The following is a 21,295-nucleotide window of genomic DNA, read 5'->3' as shown; positions in this document are numbered from 1 at the left end:
TAACGTGCTGCTTTGTGCCACTTGTAGCCTGGATTAGGTAATACCTTTTAATTGAACACGATAATTTATAAAAGTTTTTACTCGTTAAGCTGGATGGGAAAAACGGTGATTATATTTAAAAAATACACTGTTTTATTCAAAATCTTGCTACTAAAGATACAACATTTTCAGTTAGTGAACTGTATTACGTTAATATCAGGGTTTTTAATAAAGATAACTTTAATAGTAGACTTGAATTAAGGAAAATCTTTTTAAATTTTTATTATTATCTTTGCTCATGTTTAGAATTTGAAAAAATATCTATTAAGTAATTTGTAAATAACAAATTCTTCTTGGTTTGATAGACTTTAGATATGTTCTGAAGTTCTCCTTATTTTTTATTTTGTCTTCAATCTTCGGTCTTTAGGCTTAAATATAATAATAGCGGTTTATTGTGCTTTTTTCAGTTATAAAGTCAAATGAAGTCCAAGTTAATGTATACAATTTACAAAAGGATTCTTGAACAATATTAACATCCACTAAAAGATCGAATAGCCAATGGCCGTAATTAAATTTTAAGAAAGAAAAATACATATACCTATCAAACGAAAATTAGGAGTTTTTGGCGGGAGCTGGAGGATTTAAGTTGTGTGATTTGTTTTATTTTGTCTATTTAGTGTTTCTTTAGGTTTAAATACGTAGTAATGGTAGTTAAAAGTAAAACAAAGCCGCTAGACGTAACTTCTCGAGATCCTCCAAAAAATCTCAGTAAATGACCACCATTAAACTGAGATTATATTTCATCTCATCTGATTTCTTGCCATGTTTCATATTAATCAATTTAATTTCTTTTCACATTATCATTTTCCATTAAATGTATATTTTATAAAAGTTTAGGCTGTATGGTATGACACCTTTGCCTTTCCAGTTGGAAAAATAAAACTACTACTACGAAAATTAGAAGCCCGCGCAAATTTAAGTTCGTTTTTGTCGTGAAAAATGCATAAAAATGAAACATTAAGCCTGAAATTAGTGAGTAAAATTTAATTCAAAATAAAACTGCCAACATTATTTACAAATATAATCTTTAATATCACAAAATTCAGTACCTACTTGTAAGTTTCCCTGCATCATCGTTTATACTCTAACGCCATTATTTTGTGTTTTGTCTTAATATGGGCGTCAGTGTGTGTTTTTTGGTACGCTTTATATGTGCAGTCTAGGAAGGGACAGCGGAACATTGGCTCCTTTCCGCATTCATAGGTCACGTGGCGCCTGTACGTGCTCTTGTGCCTGTATTTACGCTTGCACTTCTCACACTCATAAGACATATCGTATTGCGACCAGTAATTTTTGGTTTTCATTGGTATTAACGGCATCATGTTCTGTATCATTGTTTTGAAGAAATCCATTTCACCTGAAACAATTAGACCGTTTTTCTAAAAATGAACCGAGCTCATCTAAATAACGAAGCTACTGATGGACGCCATCTAAAACTTTCACAATTTATCTTACAAGCGCTTTCCCCATTAAACTTATTATTTTTCCGCATAACTTGTAGGGGAACTCAGGTACAATAACAGTAAATTTTTAGTCATTTAGTTTGTTAAAAATTATTAATCATATTAAAACAAGACTAGAATTACTGTATTCAATACAAGAAATAAACACTAATAATGAATCAAGAACATTTATTCACATGGGTAATTCAGTTAAAAAGATAACACAATACACTCTTAATTGAAAAATACAAAACTTTATTCTAATTCTTTTGTGCTGTTCTGACTAGCGCTGATGCAGTTTGCGAATCAAAAACAATTACCAAAATTAAGCAATTAGGCTATCCTCCTCTTGAGAGTGGGTGTTTGCTATTTCCTAACTGCATTTTAGACTAGAGTACCCCCGAAGAGATTGAGTACGACTCCTATTCCATTTGAATGTTTTTAAAAAATATATTTCACAATTTCAGTGGCGTCATTTCAAATTGTATATAAACTAAATATTGTTTTATAGCGAATTTGTAAACAATAAATTCCGAATGGCTGAGCTAACATTTAGTGTTTAACACATAAGCAGTCAGTGGACTGTAGTGTGCAGCTCACCTAACTTTATATTTGTAACTGCACACACTAAATTATAACAGTATTACATGAATTGTCGACTTGACAGTTCTCTTTTATTTCACCTACAACACTCCAATACAGGACAACAACGTAGGATTTATACTATTTTGAATCTATAATCGAGGGCACCCACTGGTTATTTTTAGATTATGAAATGAAATACATAAAAGTCCTATTATTTAATCAAATTGTGGTATGAGAAGACTGCAAACATTGTTTATATTTTTATTAACTTAAAATTTTAATATATGATTGGTGATTCCAAAAATGACAATGTAGGTATGGGAAATCTTACGAGACGAAACTCTTAATATTTCTAGTTCAATATAAACACAAAACATTTCTCGTTTTCAAAGCTAATCATATGTACTAGTCTGCGTACTTGGCTTTATCGTTTTAACAAGTCCAGTGTTCTTAGTGCGAGTTTTTTACGTTGCCGTTGTCTATGGAGTTGGAACGTTTGCCGCTAGGGGCGTTGTTCCTACTGCATACCTACAAATTTGAGTTATTTTTTACGCTATCGAGAACATTAAAAAACTCGCAATAAGCACATAGGTTTCGTGAACTTGGAAATGTACAGTGATAGTATTTGGGGGACGTCCTTCGGCGTTGCAAGAAATCGTTAACTGCGCGTGTCAATTGATTTTTGTATTTCCATGCGTAGAGTTACATAGATATATAACATATTTTTATGTTATAGTCGTGAGTCAGCCGTACTTAAGTACCCTTTCGTTTTCGGGAGTGGTTTCCTTACACCGTTATGGTAAAATTTAAAGAAAAATATATTGAAACTTTTGATTCGCAATCGCATTTGCTGTCTTAATTTATATAACTGATATGATTAATACTGAATTATTTTTAACGTGAACACATTAAATATCTATCTATAGGGTACCTTGGGTATTTTTTTTAAATCGAAATACATTAATATTATCAATATTAGGCACTACACAGGGCTTATATACTTATTCCAAATTAAATATGTAAACAAAAAATGATTCTATTAATCTTTGGATATATTACATTCTTTGGCGTCTAGAAACAAAAATATAAGTATTTGCATGTAAAACAGTTAAGTTAAAACTATATTAAACGCACGTTTGAAATATTTCTCTTTGATATTCATACTTAGTAAATTTCGTTCCAATGTGCGACAAAGACATGATACAATAAAATTGTAAAATTCCTTGCTATAAAAAATATTATGAACTACGATGTGGCCAACTGCTATTATTATGTTGTCGATGGCCACTGGCAACACTGGCAACAATGGCAATGGCAGCACAGAGAAGCTGCTGAGAACACTTTTAATCTCGGCGAGGAAGGGCGTGTCACATACACAAGCACGTGTGACACTAGGTATATAAAATACCGAAGATGTAGATTTTGTTCAGAGCTTCCGTTCAGATAATATGAAGTGAATGATGAGATAAAAAGTAGATGTCGGGATAATTTTTAGCAGTGTAGAGTTTAATGTAGTTTCACCTTAACACATGACGGGTTAATTTCTAAACTACGTTGTTGGTGGGTTCCTAGGTTAAACAATCATAATAAAAGTCTATTCTAAACTAATTTCATATCGTAAAATCGAACTCTACACCGTGAGGTGCATTTAAGAATTGATAAAAATCCACTCGTTATTCTCTAACAATTAACTAATACAAGAATAAAAACTTAATAATAACCATAATAATTTACTTAACACGTTACTTTTAATTTTAAAAGGCACTACATTTAAGGCTACGAATCCAATTATAGATTCTTTGGTAAAAAATATTGCGCATTTCATTTATTTTGAACTTTAAAGGTAGCTTATAAAATAAAGAGTAACAAATGCAATATAACAGATAAATTGTTCTTTCAACAGAGATACCTAATATTTATTTACTTTGTATATTTTGTTACATTTTTATAATTTGGTAACAAGGAACACACACTAAACAAACATTAATAACAAGAAAATATAACAATTTATATTATGCGCTACTCTTATACTGATATAAAAACAAAAAAGTTAAGTCTTACGTATCTAAGCTTTCTTTTTTTATTAATTCTAATAAACGTTTTAAAATGGTAACTTTTTAGTTGTAGTCAATGTGGGACAAGCATGTTGTTGTAATAATGTATATAGACACAGCACAGAGTCACTAAAACTTGACAAATGATACAAGTGAGCCATACTATTCGACAACAGTGTGCTTAGTGCGAGTTTCATAACGTTCTCGATAGCGTAAAAGTTAACCCAATTTTGTATGCAGTTGGAACAGCGCCCCTAGCGGCAAACGTATGCAAACGATCCCATTCCATACAAATATGAGCTAGCTTTTACGCTATCGAGAACGTTAAAAAACTCGCACTAAGCACACAGATCTCGTCCTTCGACTTGGAAACTTTACAAAACTGTGGTATATAATTGAACTGCGGTATATAAATTTGAAATGGACCAAAGATCACCTATTTACTGACAGACATGGCCAATTTATACTGCTAATAATTATTAGTATGTTTCGGTCTTAATCATCTTATTTGGCCATTTTGATACAAAATCGTGAAAAAATATAATTTATCATTTATTGTTATGGCATTATAAGGGAGGCTATTAATATTGTGAATGTGCGTGAATCAACTGATTGCTGACAGGCCAGTACAGCCTGGCTTTATGTGTTGGAGAATAGAGTTGAATACGTAAAGTTTAATAGAATTAGTAGTAGGAACATTTTAATCAAAGGAATTACAAGCTCACCAGTGAGTCATTCTGTTTGTCAAAGTTGACAGACTAGACCAGTTGTTTAGTTGAGGGTTATTGAAGTTCACAAATTATTGCTTATAATAAATAGGTGTTTGGTTGAAAAAGCCATCGAGATCTACATATTGCCTATAATTAAAGCATTCGAACTTATGCTAAATATCAACAAAGATTTTCATATAGCAAAACATATTCCACATACTTGTCCCACAAATACTACTTAGCTCTTTGGATACATTTAAACATATTTGAATCTAAAATTCCATTGAATACATAAAACAGCTAAAGATGTAATTGCTTTTTTTCTTCTGTTTATGTGGAAAATTGAACTATTTTAGATTTTGAACCGATTGACTTAGCTGCCGTTTGTTCCATATGGTTGTTCGAAATGAATGAAATTTATTTGTACGAAATGAATGAAATTTATTTACACTTTTAAAAGATCAACTGTATTTTTAGGATCGTGAAACCGGCACTACTATGTTCAATAATCATCGAAGATGAAAAATGCAAGGTAAATTTTATGCTTCAGATCGCTATTGTTTCAGTAAATTTCATAAATTTAATTTTGTACCCGAACTTTTACAAGGGGTTAGGAACTTAAATGATAATAGTCTACCCGACTATTATCCGAAGATACGGTAATGATGATGACCCCAACATTGTAGTAACTTTAGTTTCACGTCGCCGTTCCTATCTACGTAGGTAGATCTACATAGTTTTACACGTCGATAGTAATAAATCAATTAAGACATTAAAATAGAATTCATTATTATTTACAAATATTTTTTCATGTTAGCTTCGATCAACAATAGTAACTAGATTTCGGGTCGGTGCATAAAATCCGTCTCGTCAAATAACAGCGCACTTGAAATGTGAGCTCTTATTTTGTTTAGTTCACTTCAAACACAGCCAATGTCAACCCGTCTCACAATACCGCAGTGTGTATTCAAAAGTTGCAAAAATAAGGCCCGAAAAAGCAATTTAACGGCCGGAATATCTTACTTTCGGTAAGTACATGAAGTATAAACTATATTGTAAGCTTTAAACTTATAAATAATATTAAACTTTGAACAAAATTACCGATTTTTAACCACCGCTACAAATGTTGGCCAATGCTCGGCCAACACATGGACAAACTTTTGCTTAACCGAACAGTAAATGCATGGAGTAGATTTGTGTTGTAATAATTTTTTAAAATTTGTTAGCAGCACTTCAAAATTAGTTGGTTAAAATTGCTGCTTTTGTGTCTGTTTGTTGGACTCTCATTAGATACTTAGCTTTGCATTTTTATTTTAGCTTTCCTAGCAATCACGTGTGCAGAATGGATCTCGATTGTCGCCAGAGAAACAAGAGATGACTTTTATAAGCCAGCTAATATCTCCGTTTATTGACACTGGACATCTTTGCCTTCCGTGCTCACGGCTACTGAAACGTGGCCGAAACATTGTAATAAAAATACCACGCTTGAAACCGTTTAAACGTTGTTTTATTATGTGCACTGGTCGCGAAAACTTAAAAATATATATTACACAAAAACGTAACGCTAATAAAATAATAAGTAATGTATAGATACTAACAAACATACATTTCCAAAACATAAAAAGTAAACAACTAAACTTTTACTTTAATTCATTAATAAATTATTTTAGTGTTAAGCGCGACTCCCTTACCTCCTGTAGTAAATAGAAATCGGCATTTCAAGAAGCAAAAATAAATAAAGCAAAACGATGTTAGTTCTCAGAGCAATTAAGGGAAAAGTTACTTTATTTGTTGCCTGTTAAGATTGATTTAACATTAAAAGTTGTTTAAAATATGTCTTTTTATTGGTAAGTGACAGGAGTAATTTATTGCTTTGCTCGTTTTATGTGACGAATGATCGTAAGTATTAGATAATGTTTTGGAGATTTGTGACTTTATTACTAGGTGCCATAGTTGTTATTAGTTTGAACGTAAAAGTGTTTCAAAACTTTTTTCTCCGTTTGTTAGTAAACGAATGTAGCTATATAAGTATATATTCACGCGGACAGTTTTTGCTTTAATTTTGTACGTATCCCTTTATCTAGTTACTATTATTGATCGAAGCATGTTAGGCATATAATGCAATGAAAATATTTGAGTTTGTAATTCAATTTTTAAGTGTGTCATTTAATCTATTAATAATGTTTTATTTATATAACTGGTTAATTGTTTTTTAAATGCCCCGGAAACACCGAATACCGAAACATGAGAAAGTGTATAAATTCTAATTATTATTAACTTTACTATCATTTCAAAATAATCGTCAAGGTCTCATTACAATTATTTAGTGTTTTTTTTCGGATTGTCTATCAAACATTTAATTAAACATAAAGGCAAGATAATAGATCTTTGGTTTGAGATATGACTTATCTGGTTTCATATTTGGTACTTTTCTTAGCAGCTTCATATATATTGATGATTCTTCATGTCTTAAGTATAGAGTCCAAAAATTCTTCCTTGGAATTGTTAGGGCTGAAAAAGGAAAAATAAAAATATTTATTTGTTATTTTTTCTTGATCACCGGTTATTGAAAACGAATGATTTTTCGTTTTTTATGTACAGGGTTAACTTTATTGTAAAACATGATCAAACCTCGAGTTTGAAAGCCACAAGTTCTCAATAACCTTTCTATTATTCAATATTAGTTTAAACAGCCATGCAAAATAATAATAAAAAGCATCTTCTATGTTGGGTTAATGTTCGTTAGTCGTGTTTAGATCTGTAATTAATATATATTAGTTTTCATAGTTCATCACTGGTAAAGCAAGTCGTTATTAATTTCGTAGAGTCGGTTAGTGGACAGCGTATAATATACAAGTTTACTGACATTGGACACGAGCGGCTGGTCATTCCGACACGAAATCCACCTTCTCGGGCATATCTTTGTGGAGATGTCGCTCGTGGAGCAACAGGTTGTGCTTCTGATAGGCTCGGTAGACGCAATAAGGGCACTTGAAACTCGGCTGTTTCCTACACTCGTACTTTATGTGTCTCTGCAAGGAGCCCTTGTGCTTGTACTTATTGCCGCAGTCCACGCACTCGTACAGCGTCCACCCGGCCTTGCCGCTGCTGAGCCCGGCCGTCCCATAACCCAACATATAAGGCGTGTACAACTGTGCAACTGAAATACAACGCAAAATAATAATGAATACGTGCAACTACGCCTACCACCAAGCCAAGCCACGCCACCGTGTCTAGTGCCAAAGCCAGGAAAATGCACCATGTCTCCCATTGTATTGCGTCACTACTTCTTACTATCTATACTAGCCTCTGTACGCAACATGCAACCGCCGCTATTAATTACATTGTGTCCCGTATTTATAATCAACTAGAGTTCGTCACGCATGCAGGTCGGCAATGAATCTATGAAAACTTCAAGTCTTCACATTTCATTATCCAAATACACATTTTTATTATAATTACACCGGTTGAAATTAATTGAAACAAATAACATTTATACCGAGAATAGCAACTTTATTAAAATACAAAAAAGGTTATAAAATACAATCAAATGCAATAAATCACTGTAACTCGTTATTGATCTTGATACATTTCAACTACAACAACTACTAATATTTCTATTTAGTAATTTCTTATCCTATAGTAACTAGGTTTGTTTGTAACATCACTCGGATTTGATACTGTATGTTTCTTAAACCTTCGCGAGGTTGACTTTAACCGATTTTAATAACGGTTTTTATTACTAACTTGTAAAAAGGTTGGTAACCAACATTTCTTAACTGATTTGTAAAAGAATACTTGTCATATTTGTGCAACTAACAAGATCGCCACAAAAACAGGCGGGAACAATAACTTTTTCAAATATATCACACGCTCATACTAAATGCTAAAATTCAAATTTAATATTGTGACAAATAACATTGTACTTCGTAAAATTCAATTTAAATATAAAACTAACATGTTTCGTCTAATGAGTCTCCAGATTCTATACTTAATGATATGACGTGTTATATAAAACCAGGCAATATTAGTATTACAATTAAATATTACTTATCACAGCTGCTGCATAATCTACTCTATAATATTCGACATGTCTAGAGCGGGAACATTGAGATTTGTTTTTTTTAAATCACAACCTAGTATATTTTTGCATTTATGGTTCCATGTGTAATTTTCAAATAGTTATAATCTGAAATATTTAAATTCTAATGACTAACGTTTCAAAGGCACTTAGTTTTATACTGACAAGACTTGTTATGGTTGTACTCTGCATATACATTTTGATTGTATGATGGTAACTCCGACGGACAGTAACCTAAGCGAACGGTCGCTGTGAAGCCGCTCTCTCGCAGCGAGGGTCGAGTGTCGAGTGGAGAACTTACTGCGGAAAAGCAATTTCACAGAACAACCTTCGCGCCTAACTTAAAGTAATATCTAAATGGTAATGTGTATAAAATACTTAAGATTACGTGGAAGATTGATTTGAGTCTCACGTGTTAAAGTAACGATCCACCTTTAACTGGCAGTGAATAAAAATCTTTCCGTCTCAACAAATTTCTAAGGCACTGTTTAACCCCTAAGTTTACTTCTAAATTGGCCCCAAATATTATAACATCAATAGTACAAAAACATAATCAACATAAAGGAACTTATTTATATATTTTGATCCACGCAACGCAACATACACGGCAGAGAGTACTCTTAAATTAAAATAAATGCATAAGATGTAAAGAGATCTAAAAATTAAAAAAATCGATATAAAAACATTAACTTATGAGTATTACGAATATACTGGAACATGCATTTATGGCAAAGAACTAGAGTTTGCTAACTAAGCGAAAATAGCTTCGTTTTATTACAGCTAATGTATGTAGACACACGAGTTGCTCACAAGGCGCTACGTCGTTTGTGTGCACGGCGGGCTCTCCCGCCGCTGGCCGCGCACGGGCGGGATCGACCGCAACGACCAAAAATACAATTCCATCATCAAACTATAATTAATCGTAAATTCAGGAATGATCGTTTTGCACATTAAATGCTTTACAAAAATATAATATTTTTAAAAGTGTAAAATCGTAACTACAAAATCACGAACTTAGCTTAATGGATAAATGCAATAGTCGCAGAGACGGACCCGACACGGCCGGGCGCGAGCGAGGCGCGACACTATCACAAGATATATCATCTCTAGGTACGCTACGTCTACAGATCACATCGGGACACAAACCGAGCGAGATGGGGGGCTAGGTACAAGCGTCCACGTTGTCCTGCTTAATGTACTGATCCGGTTTGAGATGCAGGTCGCGGTGCATTCTCTCCATGTGACGAGCGATGTGCATCTTCTGCTTGGCGCGGTAGACGCAGTAGGGGCACTGGAACTGAGGCTCCTTGCCACACTCCCACTTCTGGTGGTTGCGCAACGAAGACTTGAGCTTGTACAGGCGGCCGCAGTCCGGACACGCGAACCCGGGGTCCGGGGTCCGCAGCCCCGCCACCCCCGCCACCCCGGCCACCAGCGGCAACGCCAGGCGCGCCGACCACTGCTCCCACGACAGGCCCCCGATGCGGCTGAACGACACGTCCTCTCCGCCGCCCGTCGACCCTGAAACCGCCACGCGCTCACTCGCTGGGACAACACACTCCCGTCTGCCTACTCTACGTACATACACATACATATTATATAACACGAAACATATACATATTAAATGTCAATACATACATTAATATATGCTACACGAATATATAAAAATCTACGTGTCAGTGTTCCACCGAGTGCTGTGATGAATAGAAGCTTTGCAAAGGAAAAGTAAAAAAAAGAACAAAAAAAGAAATCATAACATTTATTTGAACTGAAATGAAAATACGAACGTCGATCGAAATTTTGCAACAAATCTCGATAGATCGTCGTCGGGCGCCGCGCCGCCGGGCGCCACCGGCTCGGTTTTAGTCACACGATTATTAATGAAATGTATCTCCCGACCCACGGGCTTTCTTCTACCTGAAATTATTCATTATATTAGTATGAACGAAACGGAAAAGAAAATCAGTGAACGAACATGCTAAAGTAGAAAATGCAAGCGGAGGAATTCATTCGCCGGACCATGCCACGACATGCTTTAGTTAACGAGTGTCGGGTCCGCTTCGACCGAACCCACTTACCGGCCGCCAACACGCACATTATTGCCAACAGAAACGCGAGCCCGGAACAAAAGGTAATTAAAACACATGCCAAATTTATTTACTAAAACTATATTTGATATTAACTTCTCTACCGAATAAACCCCAATATATGCATATAAAAATCACACTAATCAATTAACTAGTTTTTCAATAACATTAACAAACAATGTAAAGTTTAACATCCAAATATTCATATATCAGTACCTTAACCGCTATCATAACATGATATGACGGAATTATTGCAATTCAATAAATTCTCTATATAAATATAGCAATGACTCGAATATATTAACAACAAATATATAACTTTTTTAAATATATTTTCTTATCATCACTTTATAAAACTAATACTGACTTTGGTCAAATAGCTTTGTTTATTCTAGTTTAACAAAAATATCAACAGTCGATATGAATATGTTATTGCATGTCAAATATCAGCTTTTATAATAAAAATATGTCTTTTATATATATTTTTGAACACATCCGTTCCCAGCTCTCCCTTAATGTAATACCAAAATCAACATGAATATGTATATAATAATATATCATAAATCTTTTAACTTTTATAACTACAGGTAACATTGTAGGCACATTAATGATGAGCTTCACTTATCTAAGTCGGTACAGACGACCTTACTTCTTAACGCGGACGTCTTGGTCCTTCATTATTTAATCTAATAAATAAACAACATTAAAATAATAAAACTTTGGGTTTGCTACAGAAAACAATTAGGAAGACAAGGTAGTGGTCCCCGTATCATAAATTAGAAAATAAACAATATTTAATAATAAATTATAAACGAGAACAATAAAAAAATCGTGTCAGGATAACTAAATCTTTAAGAAACTTTGGAAGCAGAGAACAAATTATTCTACCCGTGGTGGGAATTATACAACTAATAATGGTAAAATAGAAAAGCCTGTTTTAACAGGTGTAACAAGTAAATATCGACTAATTACATCTTAATATCATTGCACTAAATAATTTTGGAATTATTCCCATTTAGGAATGGTAGGTAATTAACGCTAAGCAAATTCGAGATAACTGAATGGAATATGATTTGCGGCCCCGAGCTGTTCAGTTTCTTGCCGATTAAAAAAAATATTGACGGGGAGACAGACTTGGCCTCTCTGATTTAAAATTTCTTTGGAATCAAAAACAGAATTATCGGCGGTACGTTGAGTTTCGAAATTGATATTGAAATCGTGGAACCGTGGACGCGTTCGACATCTCGGGGCGTCGACCGCTGCGACTCAGTCTTAACTACCGTCACAAACTCCGAACAAACAACAGACCGGCAGTCTCCGTCTCCAGGGAATGTGCACGTTGCGACTATGAACTAGAATTAATTAAAGTCGTTATCAAACTAAACAAAAAACAAAACGTAATCGTAAATTTAAATAAGGATCGCAGGATCGATTTGGTGCGGGGTCTACTTTGGTGCATTCAGGCGAGCGCCTTCTTGTTGCGGCGCATCTTGTTGCCGGCGTACAGACACCACTCGGCCGTGTGGTGCTTGCGGATGTGCACGCCCAGGTTGCCGCGCTGCTTGGCGCGGTAGGCGCAGTGCGGGCACTGGTGCGCGGGCGCCTTGCCGCCGCACTCCACGTTCTCGTGGCGCCGCAGCGTGGACTTCCAGCGGTAGCGCTTGCCGCAGTGCCGACACTCGAACTGGCGCGCCGGCTCGGCGGGCGGCGGCTCGTCGCTGAGCACGATGTCGTCCGTGTCGTCGTACTCCAGCTGCAGCGCGCGCTGCACGCTCAGCAGCGACAGCAGCGCCGGCGGCAGCGCCTTGCCGGCCTCTGCGAACACATCGGCCCTGATGCAAACGGACAACGACCAAGCGCCACAACTGCCTACTTTGTTAATGCTACCGAGGAGGCTCAATCGTATTAAGGAACCAAAGAAATGCGTTACGGTACTAAAATATTAAAATAAACTCAGTTAGATCTCTTAAGAGGCGAAGCGTCTAAGTTCATGCAGACATGCACAGACCGGCGACCGCTCGCCGAGCGGCCATCTTCCCATAAATCGAGGGAACGCGGAGGGCGGCGGAAATGAAACGCTGCAGAGATCTTGATCGCGTTTAATAGTTTAAAATGTCCAATATCATCGATTCATACTTCATAAGCGTATAAAGATCATAATAATATAAAATTCGAATACAATCTAAAAGGAAGATCCAAAGTTACGTCGTATCGTCGTAAGGCACTAGTGGTTCGGCCGCGGACGGCGCGGCTCAGTTGACGGCGAGCGCGTGGCCGGGGTGCTTCTTCTCAATGTGCTTCTTGAGTTCGTTCCGGCGGTGCTTGCTGTAAGCGCAGTGCGGACACTTGTACTGCGGGTCGCGCCCGCACTCCAGCGTCACGTGCCTCACGAGGTTCTTGCGCGCGTTGTAGCAGCGCTGACAGTTGGGACACTTGTAGCCCTTGTCGGTCTTGTACTGCGCGCACGGCAGCGACACCCGGTCGGCGCGCGGGAAGATGTTGTAGCGCGAGTCGGCGGGCGCGGCGGGCGGCGCGGGGGGCGGGTTGGGCGCGGCGGGCCGGGCGGCGTTCTCTTTGCCGAGGTCGGCGGGCGAGGGGCAGGCGGCGGCGGACGGGGGGCACACGGCACCGGGGGGCGCGCCCGCGGGGGGAGGAGACGGCGCGGGAGGAGACTTCACGTTCTTGAGTATGGCGAGGGTGGTGGCGCCGCTTTCTTCCATTACTTTTTTACTTCGCGTGACGATACTCTGTCTCGGTGTCGTCGGTTTCCGACCTGCAATAGAGAAAGCCCGAATACAGTCCGTCTTCCGCTCTGCCCGGGTTAACGAGCCTGTTCGGTTCCGCAAATAAAAACCAAAATGGCAACGTAACAAAATATATTGAAATATAAAAAAAAATGTTTACAAAACAAAACAGTAACTGGCTATGTAGCTAGCTGCTCACAAGTGATATTTATATTATTTCCTTGATTTATGAGCGATATAGATTTCGAAAACTTAAAAATAAAAATCTTTAAAAGAAAAAAAAACAGCACCCTTCTATGCATAAACTAAAGTAAGTAACAAAAATATTCAACTTCTAAAAACGATCAGCATAAAAATGACTTGTTCTTAACAATTCATGTTTTATGAAACAAAAATAAAAAGCAAACAATAAACGGCGTCCGTAATCAAGCGGGATGTTTCTGTAGGACGTGCATCATCAGTGTTTTTTTCTGTGAGTATTTTTTCCCGCACTTCTCGCAGCCGAACTGCGGGCCCGTCACGCACTCGTACTTCTCGTGCCGGAGCTTGTTCCTCCTGTACTTGTACTGTTTCTGCTTGCAAATGGAGCACACGTATCTCCTGTCCTTATCATTGGGTAGTTTGTCTCCGCAAGCGACCCCATCTTTCTGAATTTTTCTTTTTCCTTTTTGCATCTTTTTCATATGCGGTTTCTTTCTCATTTTTTTATGAATAGCATTTACGTCGCTTTGGTTTTCTATTGGTACCTCGAAGTTTTTAAGATAGCCACGAGTTAATGGAAAAGGAGTTTTTGCGTATGCAGCAGTAGTGCTAGTTAGTTCAAAAACGATAGCTGGAATATGAAATAATAAAAGCACAATAATTATGGCAGCAGCATTGTGTTAGTAACGCTTTTGAGTGAAGGTGTTAGTTAGTACACGGAAAAATATAATGAATTTATTTTTTATCATTATTGGAACATGACGTATAGCTGAAATGATCGGATTAAGAATTATGAAGCAGATTAAGCGGAGACACAAGCAGGGATGGTTTCAAGAGGAAATTTAGTTTTGATGTTTCGTTCACATTTAAAACAAATCGCCTCGATCACTGTTTGGTACTGTTTCATCGCCTTTCCGTTACACGCTGTAAAATTACGTCATATTGTTTTTTTTAAAATGAAATGCGCATTCACTAGGAACGATGATAAAAACGAAAAAATATAATAACATGCTTCCAAATGGCCAACGTCAAGTCCTGCCGTCGTGAACATGCGCGGGTCGACTGACGTACACAGTCGAGATTTTAAAACATGAATTGCTAAGAAAAGACATTTGCAGTGAAATCACATGTGAATGCAAATAATAAAAAAGAAATAATAAATAATAGATAAATAAGCCACATAACCAACTACGTCGCCAGTATAATGCTCAACGGGTTTACCTGCGCTGTGGTCGGTCCGCTCCGCTGGCGCCGCGCTGGCGCCACGCCGGCGGCCGCACTGGCCTCGAGCGATCGCGAGTTCGTGGCCCGACGGTTCAAACTACGTTTCGGCTCGTATCGTTACCGTGTATAACCCAAAAATGTGGGTGAAATGGTGTGTAATAATGTGCGTGTTACCAACAAATAATATATCTCTATTCATCACTACATAAAGTTATGCAACGTTTCAAATAAATACGTAAATGTTTACTTACCAATAATATATTATTATAATTTGCCATCCAATCCACAATGTTAGCGTTAAAACCGAAATAAAATGGCGGTAACCGAGTTATTCTGTGCGGCCGACATACCACTAACGCATGCGATTATTCTACATTATAAATACGACCCATCTTTCACACTCATAAGCTGATACGTTTTAAAATAATCAAAATTTGAATACTTACCTTGTCAATTACCTCACCTTCGAAAGGCTACATAACGAAAAAAAAACCTTTTTTACCAAACCTTTTTTTACCTGTCACACTGGAATAACTTATAAAATTATCGGTACAGGAGGGTATAAATTGTAAAGATTAGTATTTTATAATAATATTAGAATTAGATAGTAATTAATAATATGTTGTAGTTTCACATGTGAAAACACTTGCACTCTCGTATCCGCCTGTCATTGAATATAATATTTATATAGATATCATTATAAATAGATTATTTTAAGCAATGACTGTTCTAATTTCAAATTATGGGAAGACATTGCGCATTTCATCCGTTCCTTGTAATTCTGGGACCATCAATTTATCTGTGTTCACGTTTACGTTGGTCGGAATGCAAGGACATGGAAACGTTAAATTAATTGTCCCAGAATGTCAGTTTCGAATCGTGCGGTACGACGCAGCGCCGCGGGGCTTACCTTGCTGTTCCCGGGCGTTGTCACTCGAGTTCATTATTTCGTCTTGAGATCTCTCCATGTGCCATTGGAAATCTGTGGACAATACACATTCGTGATTAATAGAGAGTAATAGAGATAATAATAGAGTTGTGCTCTAAGCTCTAAATAGCCCGTTGGGTTTGATTAGGTGTTTTTATTTTATTTATTGCTTAGATGGATGGATGAGCTCACAAGCCCACCTGGTGTTAAGTGGTTACTGGAGCCCATAGACATCTACGACGTAAATACGCCACCCACCTTGAGATATATAAGTTCTAAGGTTTCAAGTATAGTTACAACGGCTGCCCCACCCTTCAAACCGAAACGCATTACTGCTTCACGGCAGAAATAGGCAGGGTGGTGGTACCTACCCGGACTCACAAGAGGTCCTACCGCCAGTAAAATCTTCTCATCTTCATGTATTTCGAGTGCGTGTCTTCAAATACGCGAAGATGTAAGTGTGCAGATAGGAAGAGTATAATTTATTGTACTTTTTTTAATGACAAGGTTTTTATTTTTTGATAAGAGCCCTAATGGGTTTTCAATGGTATAAATTGTCATTTAACCACATGTTGACGACACTCGGTTCAGTGTCCCTACCGATTGTAGCATCACGCGGCGACGATCGTTATATTGACCGGATATAGTCAATTTAACTTGTAAGGTCAACATGTGAATAGGAGAGCACTAGTTGCCTGCTGTATTGAAATGATTTAGTATTCAATGATAATTTTTGGACATTGTTTTTTATTTATTGTTTATTATCTTCATGTTTGAATTCAATTTAACACAACTTATTAATTCCATAATTAATATTTAATCATTAACACTTTAATTAAAAGTTACATACCGGAAATGAGAAATAAAATAAAAAAAACGAAAAAAACTTGACAATTACTTTTGTCTTATAGACAGTTTTGTTGTCATCAAAGAGTGCAAAAATGGAGAGGAGCAAAATGCCGTTATTAAAAAGTAAACAAGTTGAGGGCCTGACCCCGTGAGCTCACCTACTAGCCCGGTGACGCTCATATGGTCTCTAGACCATCAGCTTAGGTTGGGAAAAAAAAAAGAGGACAAATAGCAGAAAGTGTACTGACTGCGCACGACGTCGTTGTGGGAGGGCGGCGGCGCGTCGTCGTGGTGCTCGTCGTCCAGCGTGAGGTCCTCCAGGGTGTCGGCGCGGGACAGCTCGTCCTTGAGCGGCGCGGGGGGCGGAGGGGGAGACGCGCCGTTGTGCGCCGCGCCCGACCCGCGCCGTGCCTTCTTGCGGCGCCGGGACGGACTCAGCGAGCCCTCGCGGCTGTCGGGGCTCGCGTCGCGACCCTGAGACAAAAACATATATACATAAAAAAACTAAGTATATTTAAAATGACAGTGATCTAGAATTGATATTCATATGTGGTACTGACCAGACAGACAATTATTGTGGGTATTAATTACCCTAAGTACCTAATTAAGTAGCTATTAATATTAATTGTATTAATTAATTATGGGTCTTACCATTCTTGTTTTCAATATCAATTACAATAGTAATAGCTGATAAATAGTAGTGCAATACGGTCGTGACGTACCAGCGGCGCGGGCGACGCGGTCCGTGCGGCGAGCGGCGGCACCAGGGGGGCGGGGGGCGCGGGCGGCGCGGTCGCGGGCACGGCGGGGGCGGGCGCGGTCGGCTGCGGGCGCGAGGGCGGCCTCGACGGCTTGTTGTCGGAGAGACCTTTGATCTGCAGAGACTCGGCTGCTTTCAGAAGAGCCGCGAGCTGGTCTTGTGAAATGTTCACCTCGCCACGGTACATGTAGTCCATCATGGCTCGTAGCTCCGCATATTTTACGTCTTTTAATATTATGATTGGATGCTTGTCGTATTGTTGAGATAGCACACTCTGGAACAAGATATAAGACTTCTGATAAAGTTATTATGCTAATAATAAACAGAAAAACAAAACATGGGTGATTTTATTAGATGTAATCAACCAATTAAATTATGCATCAACAATGTTACAAAAACTGAAGAACAAACAAACAATTGTATAAACTCTGCAAATACATTTTGTTACTTTTATATAAGTATTAAGGTATTTAATTACTTCAGTTTGAAAAGTATCGATCTTTAATTTGTGTAATTAGTGTGGTAAAAGAGCCACAAAAATATAAATGAACCACAAAAATAAACCAGAAGTATTTCCATTTTCCCACTTATTTCGCTAGTCATCAATTATAAGTAGCTTTATTAAATTATCTAAAAAATCACATAGGTTTCTATTCTCATTTTTTCCTAATTATAAATTAGGAAAAAATATATAAATATAATTTAATGTTTAGCAAATTGTAATAGTAAATTTATGTTCATACATTTGGTAATAACAGGATGTCCTTAAGGTTTCATCTTGATTTTTTTTGCAAAATGCACAGATTTTTTTAAGCTTCTTAAGTTGTGTTGTAGATCTATTAACTATTTTGCTCTATTGTAATATTACATTTCACAGCTCACTATAGTCTCCAAAAAAATTTTTTTTTTTTTGTTGCTTAGATGTATGGACGAGCTCACAGCCCACCTGGTGTTAAGTGGTTACTGGAGTCCATAGACATCTACAACGTAAATGCGCCACACACCTTGAGATATAGTTCTAAGGTCTCAGTATAGTTACAACGGCTGCCCCACCCTTCAAACCGAAACGCATTACTGCTTCACGGCAGAAATAGGCAGGGTGGTGGTACCTACCCGTGCGGACTCACAAGAGGTCCTACCACCAGTAAAAAAACTTGGAGCTTGTTTAAAAAACTCATGGTGATGGGATTTTATTTTGCATACACATTTGTACAAGTAATAGTTGAATGTAGCAGTCTGAGATGTATGAAGAATAAGCCAGAGCATCCTAGTTTTTATCTTACCGCTACCGTAATCATGCTACATCTGCACACTAGTTCCATATCAACGGAAAGTACAAACTATTGCAAATAATTACTGGAGTTTGAACTATAAAATTGTCATTATCTAACATGGTTGTCGTAAAAGTAGTAGTAGTAAAAATCATTGCACCTATAAATCATTAAAATTTATACATTTTTGCACAAAAACTGTTTAATTTCAGTTTGTTTTTTTAATATTTTACTATGACATGACTTTGAACATTAAAAGAAATCTAATTTGAGTTCTGACATAGTTCAAGTGCAAAAAACAAGCAGGTAGATATTAAGATAAATAATGATGAATTAAAAATAAGTAATGGTAGTAATCAATGAATTAGCATTAAGATTTATCAATCAATCAATAGCCCATAATCACTCATTTGCACCAAAATGATCAAATAAATACTAAATAAATAAGTGCCTTATGAATTAATGTATCCGTATGCACATTGATAAGTAGGTATAGGATACTTCCCAAGGGATTTAAGTCATTGTAATATGTTATGAAAAAAAGGATTCTCAGAACAAACCCTAGGATAATGCTTTTAAACAAAGTTTATCCATTGAATATAACAATTTGTATAGTTATTAGGTGCTCACTTGAGAATATAATTCACTATGGCTTTTTAAGATCCAGGAAATCAGTAAAAGTAGATGCCTATTATTATGAACTTAGAACAAATGAGGTCAAACTCATCATCTAAATTATTTATCTGTGCAAGAGCACATTGGTCAGTATTTTTAACATGACAAAATATTTCAGAAACTTCATTGTCTGGTTTTGCGCAATTCAAATTATGTATAAATTTTCAAGTAACACACTGATCATGCTGTTTATTTTGTATGAAACCTTTGGAATGTTTTCATTTTGTAGTCATGCAAGTGTTGTAATAGTGAGTCTTATAATTTGTAGAAACATACTTAAAATGAGGGTTGATTTCTTATTGAGGCATAACAAATGGTCAAAACATAACAATTTCAACACTCTTTGTGTTTATTTATCATATTTTAGTGTGTAAAACCAATATTTTTTCATTTGTTTTGTATCTCTGTTTTCGCTTTTCCTCTGTGATTGAGTAACACACACTTAGTTAAACCAATTTGATGATATTGCGACAGAAATCATATAGTGATTAATAATAGTTGATATTTGGCTAGGTGCAATTTAAAACAAGTACAAAAAAGTGGTTGAGACAACTTTCTGTTGCCAACTCATCTATGTGGTCGATGTGAGCAACCTAATCGTTTAAACATGAAAGCTAGAACGAAACAAGTCGAATGTTTATTAGAGCAAAACTGCGCCGTTCTTCGCGCAACTTACGATTAATTTGACCTAGATTCAGTACCGACCTCGAAATAGGGACTGCATGCCGAGAGCACTACTTTGTGCGCTTTGAGAGTCTGTCCTTCGGCTGCTAGGGTGCAGTCCACATGCATGCCCTTCTCCAAAAGCGTGTCGAACACTGAAACCAGCGTCGACTGATGGTTGTTCCACCGCAGGCAGAACTGTTGATCGTCATCCATTATGCCCTCTTGCCGCTCACCGCGCCCACCGGCCCTACAAAGTCACTAAATTAACTCCACTTCTAGAAATTATCTAAACACCACACAGGAATTAGGGCAATTTGGAAAATTTTGATTTCACAACACAAGCACAATACAGTTCTCACTATTTGCGACACAAGTATAATGTCTCACCAAATCACTACATGGGATGAGATCACTCTTTGACTTAAACTAAATTAACTTTTGAGACCGCGTACTAGTCGTAAACGACGCGGCACAAAGAAAATGGCCGCTTTTCCAGCGCGACAAAAAATTAAAATGGCGACGAAAATTCTAAGTTTTACTATTTTCTGAACGAACTTTTCTCGACACAATTATGACACAATCTCGTGGCGGAACTTAATGCGCAACTTCGAAAAAGTTTAAGTCAACGAAGAAACTTTTAGAAACTTCCTTGAAAGTTCACAGAGTGGAAATTTTCAAGATGAAAAGTCTTGTTCATAATTTAGCACATCAGTAACGTTACACCAGTCAACTAATGTTATTATATGCTTACCTTGACTATTGCATTAAATGAATACGAATATTTTATCAGGGTTGCGTTTAAATCGTGTTAATTTTCACTTGAATTGAGCATTTGCACACCCGCCAGCTTTCTTGAGTGAATGAAAATGAAAACATATATTTTATGCTATGTTGCAAGTTTAGGAGAAAGGCACCTCTACAAAAATCCAAACGAAGTACAAGTTGGAAGCGACGCGAATGACCCAAAATAAGCTCTAGA

At 36.9% G+C, this 21,295-nt stretch overlaps 2 protein-coding genes across 10 annotated transcripts in view; one reads left to right on the top strand and one right to left on the bottom strand.

Annotated features, from left to right (window-relative positions):
- The first annotated feature begins 857 nt into the window (after window positions 1-857).
- The window catches only part of LOC101739964 (uncharacterized), a 36,254-nt gene continuing 15,816 nt past the window's right edge, over window positions 858-21,295 (top strand). For 2 of the 4 annotated variants that reach the window (XM_038013776.2, XM_062671286.1), the window contains exons 1-2: window positions 859-1,011; window positions 5,308-5,362. The gene's annotated coding sequence lies outside the window, so the exon portion shown is untranslated. Of the gene's footprint in view, window positions 1,012-5,307; window positions 5,363-21,295 lie in introns of all 4 variants that reach the window. The other 2 variants (XM_038013778.2, XM_062671285.1) reach the window with 2 other exon arrangements.
- LOC101739828 (longitudinals lacking protein, isoforms F/I/K/T) lies at window positions 8,323-21,287 on the bottom strand. 6 transcript variants are annotated; one of them, XM_038013774.2, is made up of 7 exons: window positions 21,068-21,287; window positions 20,356-20,563; window positions 17,667-17,978; window positions 17,193-17,418; window positions 16,078-16,149; window positions 12,481-12,813; window positions 8,323-10,435 (listed from the first exon to the last, which is right to left on the bottom strand). In XM_038013774.2, the coding sequence occupies exons 2-7, from the start codon at window positions 20,527-20,529 to the stop codon at window positions 10,074-10,076; spliced, it is 1,479 nt and encodes a 492-aa protein (XP_037869702.1). In that variant the 5' UTR covers window positions 20,530-20,563; window positions 21,068-21,287; the 3' UTR covers window positions 8,323-10,073. The 6 variants fall into 6 exon arrangements, with proteins under 6 accessions (XP_037869702.1, XP_037869701.1, XP_037869697.1 ...); XM_038013773.2 differs by lacking the exons at window positions 8,323-10,435; window positions 21,068-21,287 and adding an exon at window positions 20,704-20,908 and having other exon boundaries at window positions 11,064-12,813; XM_038013769.2 differs by lacking the exons at window positions 8,323-10,435; window positions 12,481-12,813 and adding an exon at window positions 13,084-13,771.

This window comes from Bombyx mori, chromosome 11, assembly GCF_030269925.1.
Source record: "Bombyx mori chromosome 11, ASM3026992v2".
Classification (NCBI taxonomy): Eukaryota; Metazoa; Arthropoda; class Insecta; order Lepidoptera; family Bombycidae; genus Bombyx; species Bombyx mori.
This window is presented reverse-complemented; position numbering and strand designations above follow the sequence as displayed.